Consider the following 21091-nt stretch of genomic DNA (forward strand, 5'->3'; position numbering starts at 1 on the left):
ATAATTCATAAAGGCTCCAGATTTGGAATGTATGTTCAAAGTACAGGGTATACACAGTGTTTCCTATCTCTTATTTGATGTGAAGCATTCCCATTTTGCAGATTTAGGAAACTGAGGCAAGAAGTGTGTTTCATACCAAAGACACCTGATAAGTTGGGGGTGTAACTACTCACATTTGTGCCCCACCTTTTCTAAAAGAAGGGCAGGGCAGGAAATAAGGACTATTTCATTTTATCTTCATATCAACCCTTTGAGATTGATTAATCTGAGAGATAGAGATGGATTATTTCATCATAAGGGTCTGCCTGGACAGATTTGGGGAGCTGTAGTTTATTGAGGTTGCTGCGAGATGTTAGGACTCATGACCCCTATTCCCCTCCCAGAGCTACAATTCCCACAGCTCCCTGTTAAGAGGGATTGATGTAAACCACTTTGAGAACTGTAGCTTGGGGAGGTGGTGATGTAATAACTCAGCACCCTTAACAAACTACACTTCCCAGAATTCTTTGGCAGAAGCTGTGACTGCTTAAAATGGCTTCATAGTGCTTAGGCATGAATGTGGCCTAAGTTGGACACAATCCAAAATATACAATAATTCAACGATTGTTTTTATTTTTAGTGGAACCAAGGTGTTTGTGTGTGTTTGCTTCTCTTTGAGGTCAAGGAGCAAGATAAGGAATTAGACAAAATCCATGAGGATAAGCTTGGTGGTCAAGATTTTCAGGAAAAAACCCCTCCTGGTCCTTCCCCCCCTCAAATCTTGTTGCCCAGTTGCTTGAAGAAGGCGAGTGAACTGGTGGCAGAGAGCAAGGAGCACCAGCCATGGGGCTAGGATGTTCCAGGAATTGGCAGCGGGCCTCCTACTGGTCACCAGCCTCAGCAGGTGCCAATATTTGATGCTGGCACCATCCACCGCCCTATGCATTACCTCATATCAGCACGACTGAGGTCTCTCCCATCTCCTTGCTGCTTGCACCAGAGGCTGAATCCAATTGCCACCCATCCCCTTTGGACCACAACACGCACGCAGTCCGCGGCAGCGGCGCTTTGCCTCTCGCTATTGTCCGCCAGGCTAATCAGCTGTGCAGAGCCCCACTGAGAATTCCATGGGAAAATTCCTTTGGATGGAAGCAGAGGAATAATCCACAGGTCACAGGCGAGAGTTTCTCAGCGTCCCACGCTTGCCATGGATCAAATTCCCTGCTGGCTCTCTTTGCCCGCCAGGCATTAGAATCAAAGGCATCGCTGGGAGCTGAAAGAGCAGAGAGAGCCACCTCCCGCCCACCCCCCCTCTCCTGCCGCAACTCCATTTGCCGTGTTTAAGCTTGCTTTTTTGGATGGTGTTGAAAAAATAAAAGGGGGGGGAATGAATCCAATGGCAAAGAGCCCTTGGCATAGCTGCAGCTCCAGCTGCTGCAAGGGTCTTTGTCTGCCATGGGAATGGGGGATCTGGAGAGGCCTTTCCGTCACAGAGCCGCTGAATGGGGCACTCAAGGATCTCTCGGGGTGCCAACTTGCCCAAGCGTCTGGGCAGGCACGGATGTCATGTTTGAGTGAAGCAGAAAAGTGGCCATTTCTCCAGGAGAAGCAGAACTGGGAAAGGGTAGCCGGGCTGTTTCCAGCAATCTCCAGTCTTCAGGGACTGTTAAATAATGATGCCCGACTCCTACCTGGAGCGGGAAGTTCCTTGTACTTAGGGCACATCTAGAGTTGCCACCTTTGTTCTGGCAAAATTCAGGACAGGGTGGGGCAGGGCAGTTGGGGGACGATTCCTCCCCCCCATCTGAATTTCTACATCTGTCTGTGCTTGGCTACGCAAAGCTTAAATACATGACCTTTCACACACCCTTTCAAACACATTCATTTGTAGAGGATCCCTAACTTGGCAGAGAGAGAGACAGAGAGAGAAGACCTGAAATACAGGCCAAAACTGTATCAATACAGGATGTAGCATTTTACATTGAAATACGGGACAATCCTGTATTTTACAGAACAGGTGGCAAGCCTATCATCCATACCATACATTTAAAGCACTATGGTACCACTTCGAACAGTCGTGGCTTCCCCGCCCCTCAAGAATTCTAGGAACTGTAGTTTGTTAAAGGTGTTGAGAGTTGCTGGGAGACCCCTGGTTTCTTCACAGAACTACAGTTCCCACAATTCCCTGGGAAGAGGGTTTGGTTGTTAAACCAACCTTGAATATCGTAGCTCTGGGCAGGGAACGGCGTGTGTGTGTGTGTGTCTCTTGGTACCCTTAACAAACTACAGCTCCCAGGATTCTTTGGGTGGGGAAGCTCTGTCTTTTTAAAGTGCTATCACAGGGCTTTAAATGCATGGCATGAATCTTGCCTTAGGCTTGTTCACACATGGCACTGAACAAGCGGTGCTTACTCATGTGCAAGTGAAAGGGTGCACACTTGCTAGTTTGCACAGCTCAAATGTTGCGCTCACTGGGTTGTAGCCAGTGCTACTCCTACTCAAAGAAGACCCACTGAAGTTAATAAATGTGGCTAACATAGGTTCATTCATTTAAGCTGGTCTACTGTGAGTAGAACTTAATTGGATACAATCCAGTGACCATGCTTTTTACATAAATAACTTGTTTGTGCAGCTCAACTAATTGTGTACACAGGCACACTGACTGCACACTTGTTGAATGTAATGTATGAACACCCCAAGTGTCAGCAGGAGTGGGGGTGGACTACAGACACATAATTTGGTATTTAGAAGCAGTTGCATTAGGAATAGTTTGTGGCGCCATAATCAGCTAAGGGCAGAAGAAGACACAAAGGTCCATCTAGCCCATCATTCTGTTTTCTACAGTAGCCAATCGGATGTTTCTGGGAGGCAACAGCCCTCTTTGATTGGTTGTACCAAGGAAGAGGTGCCCTGCCTCTATCAAGGTACCATAGACCCCTTGATAGATGTAACTACCCCCCCCCCCAGCATGTTTTCACACACCCCTTTTCAAGCTGGTTACATCAGTAGTCTCTCTCTCTCTCTCTCTCTCTCTCTCTCTCTCTCTCTCTCTGCAATGAATTCTATATAATATGATGTGTGGGAAGAAATTATTTTGCCCATCCTGAATCTACAGTAGAAAAGAGTGCTTTAGACGGTGTATAGAATTAGGACTTTTCTCTTGGGGTGGGAGAGAGAACATTTTCCCCACTCACCTACTGCAGGAACACAGAATGGGTCTGTTGAAGTCTTGTGTGGTTACTTCCCTATGATTTAATGCTGAACCTTAATGCACCTGGGTCTGGGGTCACGAAAATACCTGACCCCCATTTTAAAAAATCAAGAATTTTAAAGGAGACTCCCCTTTATAATCCCCTGATTTCACAATTGCACTGTCTGAGTCTTGAAATCTGTGTGGCGATAAGAATGCTGCCAAATCAGAAGTTTATGCTTATTGTATGGTTGGCAACCGCTTCAGGGCTTTTTATTACTATTATTATTTAAAGGACATTTAACAAAGTATATGATTTCTGCCAAAGAAGCCTGAGAACTATAGTTTATTAAGGGTACTGGGAACTGAGCTCTATGTGTGGGGAACTACAGTTCCCAAGTTGTTGGGGGAAAGCCATGTGCTTTCAGTTTGCTTTCAATGTATGCTGTGGATGTGACCGAAGAATACATTCAGGGACTACTGTATTTCTATTGGGACTACAGTGCACAGAGAAGGGAGTGTTAACTCCCTAGCAGTTAGCCATTCTTTTTTTGCGGGGGCAGCAGGGGGAAAAGCTTCCATTGTCATCAGTGGGAGCTTCCCTTCTCTACCCTAAGGCTGGTTGCCACACTAGCGGCAGCCCTTCACTGCAATTGGGGCGGAGAATGAAAGGGTTAAACCTCTCCTCCCTATGTGCTGTGGTCCTGATTATAATCACCCCACACAGACATGACTAGTATTAAATTTTAAAATCTGCTAATGTGGTTGCTAATCACACAAGAGACACAACATCTAGTCTGAGCCTCAAACCTTGTGCGCTGGTGATTTTTTTAAATGGGGAGAGGGGTGGAGAGCAGCAAGTTGTAAACCCTGAAGGCAGGTGGAGGGGACCATTTTCAACCTGAGGGCCACAATCCTTCTCGACAACTTTCCGAAGGCCACGTGCCAGAGGCAAAAGTGGGCAGGGCATTGAACATAATCTTTCACCTGTGCATAGAAGGCTACAAGGACGCAGGTGGCGCTGTGGTCTAAACCACTGAGCATCTTGGGCTTGCCAATCAGAAGGTCGGTGGTTCGAATCTCCACGACAGAGTGAGCTCTTGTTGCTCTGTCCTAGCTCCTGCCAGCCTAGCAATTCGAAAGCATGCCAGTGCAAGTAGATAAATAGTATCGCTGCGGCGGGAAGGTAAACGGTGTTTCCGTGCACTCTGGTTTCCATCACGGTGTTCTGTTGCGCCGGAAGCCGTGTAGTCATGCTGGCCACATGACCCGGAAAACTGTCTGTGGACAAACGCCAGCCTGAACCGCTTGGCCTGAAAGTGAGATGAGCACCACAACCCCATAGTTGCCTTTGACTGGACTGAACTGTCCAGGGGTCCTATACCTTTTTTCTTTTACCTTTACTCACATTCACACGCACACCCAGACATGGTTCACGAACATTTTCCAGCCAGGCAAAAATGTTGGGGTGCAAACCAGGACCAGTGAAGAGTATGGCCTGGAGAGAGGGGGGAATTACTGGGGAGAGTTCCATGGGTCAGACAGAGAGGTCCAGAGAGTCCCTTGGCTTAAGGTCTTAAGACTACAAAGATGCTGCTTATGAGCATCCTGTAGGCATCTGGTTGGCCACTGTGAAAACCAGATGCTGGACTAGATGGGCCACTGGCCTGATCCAGCAGGCTGTTCTGATGTTCTTCTGATAACTTTGAAGGTGTAGAGGCATTGGCTGCTGACACTGGTGGCCTTGTGTACAGTGGGCTTGGGCTGCTTCTCTGGCTGGTATTGATGGGGGTCTTCTTCTTTTGTCTCCCACTCTGTCTGCAGAACTCGATCCGGCACAACCTGTCTCTGCACACCCGCTTCATCCGCGTGCAGAATGAGGGCACGGGCAAGAGCTCCTGGTGGATGCTGAACCCTGAAGGGGGCAAAACCGGCAAGACGCCCCGCAGGCGAGCTGTCTCCATGGACAACAACAGCAAGTTCCTGCGGATCAAGGGCAAAGCCAGCAAGAAAAAGCAGCTGCAGGCAGCCCAGGAGCGTGGAGAGGAGAGCCCAGTCAGCCAGCAGGCCAAGTGGTCGGAGAGCCCCAACTCCCACGCGAGCGAGGAGTATGACGCTTGGGCCGACTTCCGGACGCGGGCCAACTCCTCGGCCAGCAACTTGAGTGGGCGCCTCTCCCCCATCATGGCCAACCACGAGCCGGACGAACTGGAAGAGGATGACGGGACTCCGTCCTCCCCGCTGATGTACCCCAGCCCGTCCAGCACCATGTCCCCCTCCTTGAATGCCCGCTGCTCCGTGGAGATGCCCCGGCTGACCGATCTCACCGGCACCATCAACCTGAACGAGAGCCTTGGTGAGAGCCTCCTGGAAGACCTGCAGGACAACTACAGCATGAGCCCTGCCCAGCCGCTGCCCGCCGGGGGCCTCCGGCAGAGGAACTCCAGCTTCAGCTTCAACTCCAAGTGCTCTGCTGTGGGCGCTGGGGGAGGAGGAGGTGGCAGTGGTGGTGGAGGAGGAGGAGGAGGAGGAGGGAACACCTACTGCGGGACCATCTACAGCCAGCCGGCAATGAGCCTTATGCGCCGCCTGCCCATGCAGACCATCCAGGAGAACAAGCAGGCCACCTTTGCTCCCATGAACTCCTACCGCAATGCCTCCTTGCAGGACCTGCTCTCCTCCATCTCCTACGCCCACAAAGAGGGCGAGGCGCACATGCCGCAAGCCAGCAGCATGGGGCCACCCCGCGGCCACAGACAAAACCCCCTTGTGTGTGGCGGCGGGGGTGGTGGCGGCGGAGAGATAGGTCTTGTCCCCTACCCTCCCCACTCGTCGTCCCTCATGAAGAGCAACTCGTTGTACCACCCGTCACCAGCCAGCCACCACCACCACCACCCGATCAGCAACAGTGCCTTACCCTCTCCTATCAGCCTTATGAGCCTGCCCAATGACTCTTGCAGCATGGTGGCCATGCCCCATCACGGGCACATCCATTCCTACATCAACAACCAAGGGGCGCACATGAGTCTGCTAGACTCCTTGCAGGGACCCTACCCAGAAGCCATGCACACCCCTGTTTTGGGCCAGGACAGATTCCCAGCAGACTTGGACTTGGACATGTTCAACGGTAGCTTGGAGTGCGACGTGGAGTCCATCATCCTCAACGACTTTATGGACAGCGACGAGATGGACTTCAACTTTGACTCAGCTCTTCCGCCGCAAAACGGCCTCAACATGGCCACTTTGCCCAGCGCCCCGCAGCCCACCAATCAGAGCTGGGTGCCAGGGTGAGACCTGCTTCAGACAACTCTGACCCACCAGTCAGCAGGATGAGAGGGTGGGGTGTGTGTGGAAACAAACTTTCTCCCCCGCCCTACTCCGCCTTTCTTATTTTCTTTGCCTTCATTTGTTCAGCCAGGCTAGAGCCATCTGTTTAAACTTGACGACAACACTAAACACACACACACACACACACATACAAATACACAATGTAGGGTAAAATGTTTTGAAAGGTACTGGCGACTACTCGCTTGTGCCAGGTGTATCGTGCAGTAAGTCAGATCTGTCTTTGATGTGTGCAATAGGCACAAGTTAGCCATGGCATTGCAGAGCTGCTGCCCGCCCACCCCCTTCCCTCCCCCCTTCCCTCCCCCCTCCCTTCCTGGGCACCTGCACTATTGCACAGAAAGAGGGAACTAGTGATTTGTGGCTAGAAGAGTCATCTGGGTCTCCACGGTGGCCTAGGTAGCCTCAGTGAATTGACAGCTCTGGCTTTTCATTCACCCCTTTCCTAATTGTTTTCAGTACCACTCAAATCTAATTGGACACCCTAGCTCCATTTCCTGGCCCTTGCCCATCTGTGACACTCCTTTGGCAAAGGCCAGTAGCTTAGGATCCCCTTACTTTTATTATGGTGGGGGACGGGGCTCTGCGCGGTCTTGATAGATAGCAGCACCAAGAGCTGCAGGGGAGAAGTTTGCAGCACTAAAGGCAGTTGTAACATCAGTTTGCTCTGCTACCATCCCTGCCCAGCTGTTCCTACCTCCAATCACACTCATGGCATGGCTGGTGCAGAAGGGAGGGGCTCCCCCCAACCGTTGTAGATCCAGCAACTGACATTGTGGTTTCCATAGCCCACTGTGCAAAGGGAAGCTGATCTGAGCAACGCCAGCTTTTTCACACATACCCCAACCCCGTGTTTGCAACAAGAAACAACAGGCAGTTGGGGCATGAAATGTGTGTGCGTACAGCACAAGCAGAGGCATGTGTGCCAGCATGGGCCTGCTTCAGTGCGCAAGCAACGCACAACATTTTGCACACATGAGTGGCACTTACTGCTACGTTAAGAGCCAGCCACAGGTTTGGCATGGCGACTGCTGTTGCTGCTGGCCTGGGAAACGGCCAGGGTAAGCAGGGAGGCAGGGATGGGGAACAGTGGCAACTATTTATTCTGGCGGTATGCACCCTCTGGCCTGCGAAGGCTCACCATCGCCAATGCTACCCTTGCTAGGTATGCGCGGGACCTTGTAGCCTGTAAAGCGAGGAGGGCAGCTATAGCAGGTAAAGATTCAGGAAGTGGGGAGGAAGGTGCAATAAACCGAGATACACACAGACACAGGGGTGGAGAAGGAGGGCTATTGGCAAAAAACTGGAATTTGACCAGGCCAAGATCATCTAGGCTAGGAGAGGTGATGTGGCTTCCCATGAAAGCTGTAGTCCGAAGGCTGAAAATGAAGGAGCCCAAGACACCTCGAAGTAACTAGTTTTCTACTTAGGCAGCCCATAGCAGGTTAGTGGTGGACAGATGTTAGTGATGATTAGGGAAAACAGGTGCTGGGTGAAGCTAGAGTTTCTCCCCAGTGCGGAGCTCTTAAAAGTACTGGAGTGCCATACAAAGTTCTGCTGGACAGCCATAGGTTCTGTCTATATCAGTATACTTTTTTTGCACAAAGTCAGGACCTATCAATTGGGCCATCTGAAACGTTCACCCTGTAACAATAAGGGTAGGTGTCAGTAGCCTGCAGAGTTTGGAAATGTGATCAGTTTCTGATAGCACCTCTAGTTGTAGCTAGGCAGGGCTTGGATGTTACATTATTTGAGGGCTTCCTGTTCTCTGTGATATGAAACATATCAAATTGCCTTATACAGAGTGTTGGGTCCATCGAACTCCATGTTCTCTACACTGGCTGGCAGAGGCTCTTGTGGGTTTCATTGAGAGGTCTTCCTATCTGAAGATGCCTGGGGTAGAACCTAGGACCTTCTGCACAAAAAACATGGGCCTGGATACAGAGCTCTAGTGAGATTTCTGCCTCTCTCTCTCATGGGACCGCTTGATGAGATGTGTGTGTTTTGGGAGCAGGGAAGTGTGGAGCATGTACTTCCTCACTTCCTCTCCCACAACCCTGACTCCCTGTCTTTATGATGTCACTTCCAAAGCTGCTCCTTGACACCCCCTTGCTTGTGTATTAAAAGGAGGCTGGGCCTGTCCAGGGATGCAAAAACTCCATGAACAAGAGATTCAATGAACACGGCAAATTAAGAAAACTAGCACAGCTGTGCTTATTTTGAACCACTTGTTCCTCTTCTTTGAATAATGGCAAGGAAGACAATGAGCAGTGCTTCCCCCCACCCCCCCGAAATATAGGTGATGGAACTCAACATGAAGTTGTTACAGTAAGTCACCGGCCCATGAGCTAAACCCCCTAGAAACATCTCCTTTGCATCAGCCAGAGCTGGGCTCCAAAATCCATATTAAGCCTGGCTAATAACAGGAAAGGGCTTGAGGGGAGGGAGGAAAGTGACAGACAAGGGAAGGTCCCATACTCCTTGCCAGGAGCTGCTTTGTCCTACTAGATCAGATGCTTTGTCCATCAAGCCTTGTTCGTCTAGTCTGACTGTCAGCAGTTCCCAGGGTCTCACTCAGATAGTGGTCTTCCCAGTGACCTGCTGTGTTATAACTAGGGATCCTGGGGATTGGACCCAGGAACTGCAAAACATATGCTCTGCCACTGAGCTGTCAGCCACACTGGAATCATAAAGCACAGGAAGCGGCCCTTCCTCATTGCCTGCTCCTTGATCTTTTGAATTGGAAGATTCCAGGGGATCTTCTGCAGGCAAAAAGCTGTGTGCTGCCGCTAAGGGACGATTCCCTCCTCTTGTGCTCACCAAATCAGCTCCCTGCCCATCTTCCAATGTGATTGGGGCACACCTGGATTAAAACGCACAGTGATCATGTAGTCTTTTCAGCCATTGTCCCCTTAGGTGTGCTTAGATGCCTCCCTTAAAAACCAGAGGGACCTTAAGACTGTTTCAGTGTGCCTGGGTCTTGCCCACCACATCCATTCAACCAATAATTACAAATCTACTTTTATGTTTGAGATTGCGAATCACGGCTTCGTCCCGTGGAACCTAAACAAAACTTGAGAAATGAAAACCATCAGCACTGTGATTAAAAAGGGGGAAGTTTTATGATTTGGTCCCTCTGAAGGAGCAGGGGAGTGTCATGTGCAGAACAGAGCCTTCTGGGTACATAGCTCAGGTGGAGTCTTTAAAAGTGCATCTATCTGTTCTGGCTGTGTACGAAGGGCTGGGTTTTGTTTTTAAGCAACAAGGAAGCCTTGTCACTGCTTCAGGCAGCAGCTCAGTGTCCCTGGCCATGCTCCTGGAACATGCGCCTCCGTGTGATGCTATGTGACGAGGTGGCTTCATTCTCAGGGGGATCTCCTGGAGAAATTTGATTCAGCCCGCATTTAAAGATGAATCCACCCAATTCGTACTTTCCAAAACAATACACAAACTTAAAAACAGCCATCTTTCAAAATCTGCACATGCCTGAATTTTGAAAGACAGTTCTCCAGCCAAATAATGTGTGTAAAAAAAAAATGCACATACAAGAGTAGAGTGTGCATTGAAGTGCATATGTTAAAATAACACTCAAAACGCACTTTGCAAAAATGTGTATATTAGGCAAAAACACATACAAACATGGGTATATTAGGAGAAATTTGCACTAAAATGTTGATGTATTTTCAGGAGGACCTTTTTTTTAAAAAAAAAAAAAATGAAATGATATTAATACCTGGAGAATTTAAGGTTGGGTAAATTAGAAACTGGGAGAAACCAAAACTGTCAGATTCTTCCATCCTGACTGCTTCCTTCTTTTCTGTTGTGCAAAAGAAGAAAAAAGCCCTCAGCTTCCTTGTATTTAAGCTGGAGATGAGATGATCTTTAAAAGAAATTTGTCCACCTCCAAAAATAATTGAATACCTCCCTCCCTGCTACTTCCACAGATGGTGGGAATAATATTCAGCTTCTGGCGGTGGGGGGGGGGGGACATTTAGCCCAGCTCTGCTTTTGAGCTGGCTGCTTGCACACTCTGATGTGCTGGAGGAAGCAGATCTGTATCTGGGACCACCAGATGCAACTGCACAGCCCATTGCCCGTGACTTGAACTAGAGGGGAGGGAGCAGGATGCTACGTAGACCATAATATTACAATGCAGAAAGAAACATGTTTCTAACGGAAATTTTTTCAGAGGCTGAATTCCCTCTAATGAAAATGACATAATTTCACAGAGCGTGTGGAAAGAGATCTTTTATTTCATAGTGCTCCCATGCCATAGTGCTCCGCCCTCGGTTGTTTTGCACGGGGCGTGACATTCCCACCCAGATTTCCCCCATGGCCCTCCGTATTCATAGGCAGGAATGGGCATAACTTAAGTGTCTGTTTAGTATGGAACGGAAAGGTGCTCTCTGCCAAGGTAAACATTATGAATAGAGAAGTGAGGTTGGCCTCCAGGCAGATTATCTTAAGGATAGCCTCGGCTCTTGCTTTCGGTTCATGTCACAGCACAGTTTCTGGACAACGAGAAAAAGAAAAAAGTGCATCCACTTTCCTCTCCCCCTTCCTCGGCTTGCCACCACACCACAGCTATTTATTTTACCCCACCATTATTCTGCTTCTCCCCTACCCCACCCCCCCTGTGATTTGCACCTGGACCAGGTCCCAAAAGCCTATCAGGATTTGGGCAACATATCTTGCTACAGCTCATAAGAAGGGGAGGGTTTCCCTCCCAATTTTGCCCATGAGACTGGCAGGATATGTGTTGGAGTAGCCTGCATTCCTCTTTGCTCTGGGTTTCTATCAGCCCCAGGCTAAAAATAATAATAATTAAATAACTTAAGATGGGCTCACAGGCTATAAATGTTTACATTGCTGGATCATGTACTGAATTTAATATATTTTGACTCTGTAGGATTCTTTTTGTTTGTTTGTAACCATTATTGCAATGATGCTCTTTTTTTTTTACTACTATAATTATTTTGGTCCAGCTCCTGAGATCATTTTAATAATTTCAGCCTCAGTTTCCCAAATGGATTGGACGAGAACACTAATCATAAGCGGAGCAGCGAGTACGGTGCCAGCAGTCTGGCGTACACAGAAGCGGCAGGCTGTCAAGTATTTGTTGCTTGTGGAGCAAGGGTGTGTGAGTGAGTCTGTTCCCTAAGGATTAGGAACCCTACTGCCTCCATTTAATCTTCTGTGAATGCGCATGCGCACACATGCACACCCTTGATCTCGAAGTGATGGAGAGAAAGGAAGGAGAACCTGGAAGGAAGAGAGACGTGGGAAATGCCTGCTCTCACGCTGTACAACCCAAAACCTGTACAGTGCAAATCAAATCATGTCCCCCAGTGTTAATGCAAGGAGACTGAGAGATGAAAAAGGCCCCCCTCCCAGTGCACCCCAAGCTGTGACCCCAATTTTGTGGAGGGCAGGAGGAGAGGCTAGCCCCCCTCATATGCTACCTGGCCACACAGCAGGCTCAACCAGAGAGACCCCTCCCCCAGCAGCAGGAAGCGCCCCTCTTTGCTCAGCGATCTTTGTGGTGTGTTAACCGTGAGGTCATCGTGTGTGCAATGGAGTCATATTTGCTAAGCGTCGTGTTTTACCGTCTTTTTTTGTGGAAGTGCAGTGCAGCGCTGAGGGGCTGGGGAGTCGAGCGAGGGCTGGGCAGGGGCGGGCCGAGGAGCCGATCGCAGCCGCTTAGGAAGGCAGTGGCCTTGGAGGGATGGTGGTGATGAGCAGGGAGACGAAGGAGAGCAACTGAGGTGGCAGAAAACAAAACTGAAATCATGGGAGTGTGTGGGATAGTTCACTGGTTGCCTTGGAAATTGAGATTTATTTATTTACTGCCACCCACCCACCTGGGCTTCTATGGGGATACTCAGCCTGTAGCCCTGACTTGAGGGTCAGCGGCCAAGCTAGCCAACAGAAGCAGCTTTGACCATCCCAATGGTACATCAGTTGATCTGGCCTCTGCAGGCTTTCCTTGTCCCCTTCCCATTAAGTCACTGAAACCCGTGAATGCGGCTGACAATCCTGAGACCACCCACATCTCGCCTGCCTGCCTTGGAATAGCTTCATGAAGCAAGTGCCAAGCAGAGGAGACGTCTTGTGTGCCACATGGCCGAGAATGCATGTGGCATGGCCCATGTCCTTGTAGCTTCAGGCACTGTGGCACCCATCAGCCATAACAGGGAAGCAAGGCGTGCCCTCACTTTTCCATTAACACTTGGTGCTCCAGTGACTTAGGATTTCTGGTCATCCCCAGAGTGAACACACTGGTGCTGATGCACGTGACTAAGTTAGGTCTGTTGACTTTGGTAGCTCTACTCTGAGCAGGGCTTGGTTGGACACAATCCTCAGCTAAAACGTCAAACAATTCTGCTGGAAACAATTCATTAAACCGAGCCTACATTTGGGGGTGCTCCTCCCTCTGTTTTCTTTTAATTCGCCTTCTTTTTGGGTGGGAGGAAGGACAAATTGTGCTCAAAACTGAAAGATGATTATGCTTTCCACTGTTGTACTCGTGTCACCAATCCGCTGCTGATTCAGAAAGGCCAAAATGCCACTGGCCCGCATGGGTGTGATTCCATCTCCCCAGGGAAGACAAACTTCTGTGCTGATGTGAGTAAGGAGCGTTCCGTGATGACTCTTACTCCTTTCCAACTTCCTGAAAACTCTTTGCCCAACTCCTTGTGTAATACAGCCAGTGCTTAGCCAAGGTTCAACTAAGGAAATTATGAAGTAATTTTTTTTAAAAAAAGAAAAGGGTGCTACAGGGCATGTGCAAAATCCTTCTCCCTCATATAACCCAGTATCATGGAATAGGAGCAGAACTTCCAAGCCAAGCAAGGCCAGCTGGATCCTCAGAAAATCCTCTCTTTTTTTAGACTGAAAGCAGAGCTGCTTTGTGTGAATGAACAGGAGTGGACCTTGCTATACGGTCGTGTAGTCACGGTGTTTTGTGGATCCTGAGATCAGGTTGTGTGACTCCAACATTTCCAAGTACAAAGCTGCCCTTGGCTCAACCCACCATATCAGGGTCTGTGGGGTGCTTGTATTTTAAAAATAAACAATTACACTGTAAGGAGCAATTGGCTGCAGGCAGGGGGTTCCTTCCAGCAGCACCTCACTTTCAGCAATCATGACAGTGCATTCAGCAGGCAGGTGAGTCATGCAGACCTCTGAACCAAGCACAGTTGTAGTGCATCAGCAATGCCCTGTGCTTTGCAACTGTGCCCTCATTTCCAGACCTGCGCAGGAGAGCTGATTCGCGTGATCTGCCGGAAGTTCGCGCAGGGTGAGGCTGCACACCAGGTCTGTGGTGTTCAGGTCTCATTGAAACACTAGCTCCACAGAAAGGGCCGGTGCGGGGGGGGGGGGGTGGCACTATGCCAGGAAGTTCTGCATAAAGGTTGGGCCAAACCAAACATCTCAATGAAAAAGGAAAAAAGAAAAATGGTGTCTTTCCCCCCCTCCTCGTATTTATAACTGTACAGATTCAAGGGGGGCTTAGGGTTTTCAACAGGCTGTTTATCTCTCACCACACATATATTGTACGCAATGTAACCTTCTTGATTGTGCTATTCTAGTTTTTGTGTATGTGGCAATGTAAAGAACTGTGTATAGTGCATTGTACAGCATATTTTCATGAATAAAATTGTTTTAAATATGAGTAAAAGGGGCGTGTGTTGTGTTAATGTGGGTCACAGGAGCCATAAAAACCCACAGAAGACAGAAATGTGGGCATTTCTAAAAATAGAAAAATACAGGTGAGGTTTAGGGTTGGATCTAGATTGGGTGTGTGGAGCAGGGCTCAAACGTTGTGACCTGGGGATGGGGATGATTTAGGAAAAATCATAAGGGCCAGATATTATTATTATTATTATTATTATTATTATTATTATTATTATTATTAGTACCCCGCCCATCTGGCTGGGTTTCCCCAGCCACTCTGGGCAGCTTCCATAGAAACCAAAAAACACTAAAATATCACACATTAAAAACTTCCCTGAACAGGGCTGCCTTAAGATGTCTTCTGAATGTCAGGTAGTTGTTTATCGTTTTGACATCTGATGGGAGGGCGTTCCACAGGGCGGGCGCCACTACCGAGAAGGCCCTCTGCCTGGTCCCCTGTAGCTTTGCTTCTCGCAATGAGGGAACCACCAGAAGGCCCTCGGCGCTGGGCCTCAGCATCTGAGCAGAACGATGGGGGTGGAGACGCTCCTTCAGGTATACTGGGCCGAGGCCGTTTAGGGCTTTAAAGGTCAACACCAGCACTTTGAATTGTGCTCGGAAACGTACTGGGAGCCAATGTAGGTCTTTCAAGACCGGTGTTATGTGGTCTCGGCGGCCGCCCCCAGTCACCAGTTTAGCTGCCGCATTCTGGATTAGTTGTAGTTTCCGAGTCACCTTCAAAGGTAGCCCCACGTAGAGCGCATTGCAGTAGTCCAAGCGGGAGATAACTAGAGCATGCACCACTCTGGCGAGACAGTCCGTGGGCAGATAGGGTCTCAGCCTGCGTACCAGGTGGAGTTGGTAGACAGCTGCCCTGGATACAGAATTGACCTGCGCCTCCATGGACAGCTGTGAGTCCAAAATGACTCCCAGGCTGCGCACCTGGTCCTTCAGAGGCACAGTTACCCTATTCAGGACCAGGGAGTCCTCCACACCAGCCTGCCCCCTGTCCCCCAAAAACAGTACTTCTGTCTTGTCAGGATTCAACTTCAATCCATTAGCCGCCATCCAGATAAAGAGGCTTGCAGACCCTCCAAATGTCCCTATTTTCCAGGGACATCCTTGATTTAGAGAAGCCATCCCAGTTTCTGAATGTCCCACTTTTCCTTAGGATGTCCCTATTTTCATTGGAGAAATGTTGGAGTGTATGGAGTTAACTGGCCCCTGAGCCGTCTGAAGGCAATCTTGTACAGGGAATGTTTTATTGTGTCTTTATATACAGTCGTACCTTGGCTTTCGAACAGAATGTGTTCCGGAAGTCCGTTCGACTTCCGAAATGTTCAGAAACCAAGGTGTGGCTTCCGATTGGCTGCAGGCTTCCGGGTTTGCGGCATTCGAGTTCCAAGTTGTTCATGAACTAAGCTGTTGAAAAACTGAGGTATGACTGTATGTTGGAAGCCGCTCAGAGTGGCTGGGGCAACCCAGCAAGATGTGTGGGGTATAAATAGTAAAATTATGATTATGGAATGGGTCGTCCCAATTTTCATCAGAGAAATGTTTGACAGTATGGGCTTGGAGAACTGCATTTGGCCCCCGGGCAATGGTGGCTGGTCCCTACCAACCCATCTAAGGCCTAAAGTCCCCCACTCTTGCACATAATGAAGTTGCTGTTACTACATTTTGCTCCGATAAGTACATGTGCTCTCTCACCGCAATGTTCTCTCAGCCCAATATATTTTTGCACAAGAGATGTTTGCAGCTGGCCTGCAGGGGCTTCCTCAATGGTGAGCTGGGATCCCTCCTCCTGCCCACTTCCCTGATCAGTTGGCAACTTTAGCAACCTCAGCTCCTCACCTTCTGGTAGAAGAAAACCCAGGCGTTATCTAATAAGCAAATACTCTAGAAAACTAATTTCAAGGTGTGAGTACAGAATAGGCACGATACAGTCTTATCCAGCCACAGTGTTGCAGCTCATTTTGAGCATTTAAATTAAAAAGAAGGAGGAAAAGTAAGAAACAGAACCAGAGCAAATGACTCATTGTAGATCTGGATGTCTGTACCTGAAAATTCAGTAGGAGAGTAGTAATGAAAACAGGGAAACAAAAATAGACAAAAAAGTTCTATATATAGGCAAATGAATGCAGCAAAGGCAAAAGCTAACAGTGATCAGTTTACAGATTAAGGGAAATGAAAAATGAAAGCAAAGGGAGAACAGGCAAAAGTGCATATGCAAAGCACAGCAAGATTATTATTATTTAAAAAAAACCCACACAAACGTTGCAAAGGGAACAAAGGTATTGCAGACAAAGGGGAAAACACACACACCATGAAAATAAACTCTAAATATACTGTATAGAGAACATCCGCCTCGACATTTCCATTGATGGGATACAGGCTGAGGGGTTAGTGTGCATCTGTGCGCACATGCGCAGGTGGAGTGATGCTCTTTCTACTCTGAACTACTCTTTCTACTCTTTTTCTACTCTACTCTTTCTACTCTTTCTTTCTACTTCTTTCTCTTTCTGGGGTGATGCTCTTTCTACTCTTTCAAGTTTCCATTTTCCCCTCTGCTTCCCCTAGGCAGTTTTTTTAAAGATAGGAGGGCATAATGTAAATGCTTCTTACACTGCTTCTTTTTGTGGGATGTCCCCTGTGGGGAAGAGAGCTTAGCCCAGAAGAGAAAACCCCTTTGGCTCTGCCTCGTACTCTAGAAGAGGCATGTTTGTGTGGACGTGTCTTTTTTTTGCTCCTAAGGCACAATCAAGAAGCTCAGCTCATGAGAATGAGAGAGGACACATCTGCACCATATATTTAAAGCACTCTTGTACCACTTTTAACAGCCAAGGAGAATCCTGGAAACTGTGGTGTGTTAAGGGTGCTGGGAAATGTAGGTATGTGAGGTCAGCACCCCTAAACAACCACAGTTCTGAGGATTCTCCAGGAATGTTTAAGTTGTGTGAGAGTGTTTAAAACGTAGGGGAGGGAAGGACAATGGGTCTTGCCTTGAGCTTATTGGAGGAAGGACAGGAGAAAAAATATTATATTCTCTCTCTCCCCCCCCCCCAACACACACACACACACACACACACACACACACACACACAAGTTCCAGGCCTGACTGAATGACAGAGGGGATGGATTTGACAGCGTTTCAAGCAACACCTTCCAGGAACCTCATGGGGAGGGAGTTCAGAAGGCTTGGAGGCCAACTTTTGCTGTGTCCTGAGCCTTGAAACTGCTCGAAAAAGCTCTTGGCCAAAGAGGGGGCGGAGGCCGAGTTGCAGGGCCTGTTGTGTTGACTCGGAAGACCTTAACGGGGCATGTTTCTGTCATAAATTCTTCCATTTGCAGGAATCTTGGAAGCGTTTGAAAGCGTTTTCCCTCAATGTTATTAATTAAGGCAAAAGAATCCCCATATGGAAAGAGAAACAGTCAAGTTATATTTTTGCTAAATACGCAGCACCATATGGTAACATACAGAAAATTGGCCACATCGGCGGCTCTGGCTATATTTTACCATATGGTCCTGTGCGCTTTATAATTTCTTTGTTGTTTTTTCCTTCTCCCCAAAGAGGGCATTGTCTTATGGGGTTGGAAATGAACAGCTTGCCCCAGGGGAGGAGAGGGAAGTGGCAGGGCCCGGCTCGTGCTTCAAAACGAGGCTGGGAAGGGATCCAATCTCTGCTTCTCCGAGGGATTGGCAGTGCTTGGGTGGAAACGCCAGGCGTGGGGGCCCTTTCTTTGACAGCGCAGAGACACGAGTGCCATGGGGCACCCAGCTAGAGGGGTGTAGAAAGGACTCCCTCTTTTAAACAGGAGGTGCCGGGCAAGACATTTTGCCGCCTGAGGCAAAGGACAAAACGGCGTGCACACACACACACACACACACACACTTATTCCACATAGAGTGGCAAATCCCGCTTCAGCCCTACCAATGAGGCACTGCCCTGCTCCTGATGGAGATCAACAGGGTGATTACAAAGGTGGAGGTCAAGGTGAGTGGCACGCAGCTCTCTTCTCCAACAGGGGAATCAGGAGAAATTGCTGAGGGGCGCCACCGCCTCTTCATCAACTGCATAGGGAGTCTCCAAATTTAGGGGGAATTAAAGGAGGCACAAGGAGTTCATAATCCAAATTAAGTCAAGGTATGAACAGGCTCACAGATACTTGCAGAGCAAAGAGGGCAAGCGTTTACATGAGCCTCTCAGATCCCATACATTAAAAACAACAACTACCACACCACTTTAATCAGTCGTGGCTCCCTACCCTGGATCCTGGGAACTATAATTTGTTCAGGGTGCTGGGAATGGTTAGGGGATTCCCTTCACAGAGCAACAGTGGTTTAACAGTCAATCCCTCTTTCCAGGGAACTCTGGAAATTGTAGGTCAGTGAGGGGAATAAGGGTCTCCTAACAACCCACAGCTACGCAGGTGGCGCTGTGGGTTAAACCACAGAGCCTAGGGCTTGCCGATCAGAAGGTCGGCGGTTCAAATCCCCACGATGGGGTGAGCTCCCGTTACTCAGTCCCTGCTCCTGCCAACCTAGCAGTTTGAAAGCACATCAAAGTGCAAGTAGATAAATAGGTACCACTCCTGTGGGAAGGTAAACAGTGTTTCCATGCGCTACTCTGGTTTCACCAGAAGCAGCTTAGTCATGCTGGCCACTTGACCCGGAAGCTGTATGCCGGCTCCCTCAGCCAGTAAAGCGAGCGCTGCAACCCCAGAGTTGTCTGCGACTGGACCTAATGGTCAGGGGTCCCTTTATCTTTAACAACCCACAGCAGTCTTAACAAATTACAGTTCCTGGGATTTTTTAATTTTTAATTTTAGGTAGCCCTGACTGCTTAAAGCGATATGATACTGAGAGACTGCACCTGCTGACTCCCAAGATGAGCATCAGAGCAAAGGGTGACTCCCCTCAACCAGAAAACTTTATGACCTAAGAACTAGGCCTGGCTTTGCTTTTTATTTCCTTCTTCCCAATACTTTTTCCTTTCACATCATGCATTGCAGGGGATTGGACTAGATGCCCCTTGTGGTCCCTTCCAACACTACCATTCTATGTATTTTAGATGGCATGCCTGAGGCCAGAGACTTATTACTAGTTGTAGGAAGCTATTCTGGGAGTCTTTTTCATCTGAGGAGCAGGGTGCAAATGCTTAAATTATGATGCTGGGCCCATTATAACAGTGCAGGCCCCGGAACTTGTGTATCAGTAGTATTATTTTTGTTACTCTTGTTATTATTAATAATAGTCTGCCTTTCAAGAAATGTGAAGGCAGTTCACAAACAATTAAAAGCCAACAGCAAAAAAAAAATAACAAGAAGAAGACCAATGATAAATAAATAGCTACCTGTAACCAACTAAAGTACATAGTAAAACAGCCACAGTAAAACACCCATCACTGAAATATAAGATAAACCAATTAAAACAATGTGGAGGGGACATCTCTAAAAATGCAAGAGTATCCCTACCGCTGGATCAGAGCAACTATCCATTTATTTGTTCATAAATAATATTTATATACTGCTAGCTCATATAGAAAACATCTAAGTGTTGTGCAGAAATTAAGAAATCACGATAAATGTGAGAAAAATTGGTAAGCTGAAAATGTTGTAAGGGACAGGCCAGTGCTTCAGCAGATCTCAGTAATCAAGCTGAGATATATACGGCTCAGTCAGTGCTTAGGGTATTCAGGAGTCGAGTTGTTAAGATGAAATACAGAGACTTTGAACCAAGCCCAGTAGCCTGTGGGCAGCCAGTGTAGAGGCTTCCATAACTGTGTTCCATGCTGTCAGCCATTGGCCAGTGTGGTGTAGTGGTTACAGTATTGGACTAGAACCTGGGAGACCAGGGTTCAAATCCCCACTTGGCCAAGAAGCTCACTGGGTGACCTTGGGCCACTCACGGCCACTCAGCCTAGCCTAGCCTACCTCGCGGGGTCGTAGTGGGAATTAATTGAGGAGGGGGAGAACCATGGATGCCAACCTTGAGTCCTTGGAGGAAAAGGTGAGATATAAATGCAATAAATAAGGGAATTTGCCTTCTGTCCACTGCATCTGGTCCAGTGTTCTGTCTTCACAGTGGCTCACCAGATGCTCACAAACAGGACATGAGTGAAATGGCTTCTTCTTCCTCCTCCTTCTCCTCCTCCTCACTAGATGAGTCAGGCAGCGTATGTCCCACCCTATACTAATTGTCAGACTTTTTAGCAAATTCTAAAACCCTCCAGCAACTTCTCCTTCTGATTATTTTGCCAATGATCTCCTGTTCTGAAACGGTATCTGTCCCCCCCCTCGCCCCCCCTCAGTTTTCAGCAGCTGAAATCTCAATTCCAGATGGCGGAACATGTTAAAAATAACAAATCTCCAAGAGCCACAAAACCTGCTGAAATTAACGAACCTCCTTGTGTTAAGCACTGAACAGTTTCCAGATAAAGAAGGGCAAATTCTCAAGTCGCTTTCCCCACCCGTATTGCCTCTCTCCACCTTCGTGGAAAAGACACAGCAGAAGAATATATGGATAGGCAGGCTGGATTAGGCCAATGGTCCATCTAGTCTGCCATCTTGTTTTCACAATGGCTGACCAGGTGCCTCTGGAAGCCCAGCAAGCAGGATTCAAGCACAAGAGCATTTTCCTGTGGTTTCCAGCAACTGCTATTCAGAAGCATGACTGCCTCTGAGCATAGCCATCATGCCTAGAAGCCACCAATGTCCCTCTCCTCCATGAATCTGTCCAATCCAATGTTAGAAATGGAGATATGTAAGCTAAGATGTAAATGGCACCTTAAGCCTAGGTTATGGGTGCAACAACAGAATGTCTAGGCGTGCTGTTTTATAACAAGAATGCAAAGCTGAAAATGAAGGAACTGCAGCTCAAATATTATGTTCATTTTTCAC

At 48.2% G+C, this 21091-nt stretch overlaps 1 protein-coding gene across 1 annotated transcript in view; it reads left to right on the plus strand.

The window, feature by feature from the left end:
• The window catches only part of FOXO6 (forkhead box O6), a 123239-nt gene extending 109044 nt beyond the window's left edge, over positions 1-14195 (plus strand). The window contains exon 2 of the mRNA XM_081015422.1: positions 4994-14195. Coding sequence (XP_080871548.1) covers positions 4994-6460 — 1467 coding nt within the window. The 3' untranslated portion in view covers positions 6461-14195. The remainder of the gene's footprint in view (positions 1-4993) is intronic.
• The last annotated feature ends 6896 nt before the right edge of the window (positions 14196-21091 follow it).

Source organism: Podarcis pityusensis, assembly GCF_964106645.2.
Source record: "Podarcis pityusensis genome assembly, chromosome: 8".
NCBI lineage: Eukaryota > Metazoa > Chordata > Lepidosauria > Squamata > Lacertidae > Podarcis > Podarcis pityusensis.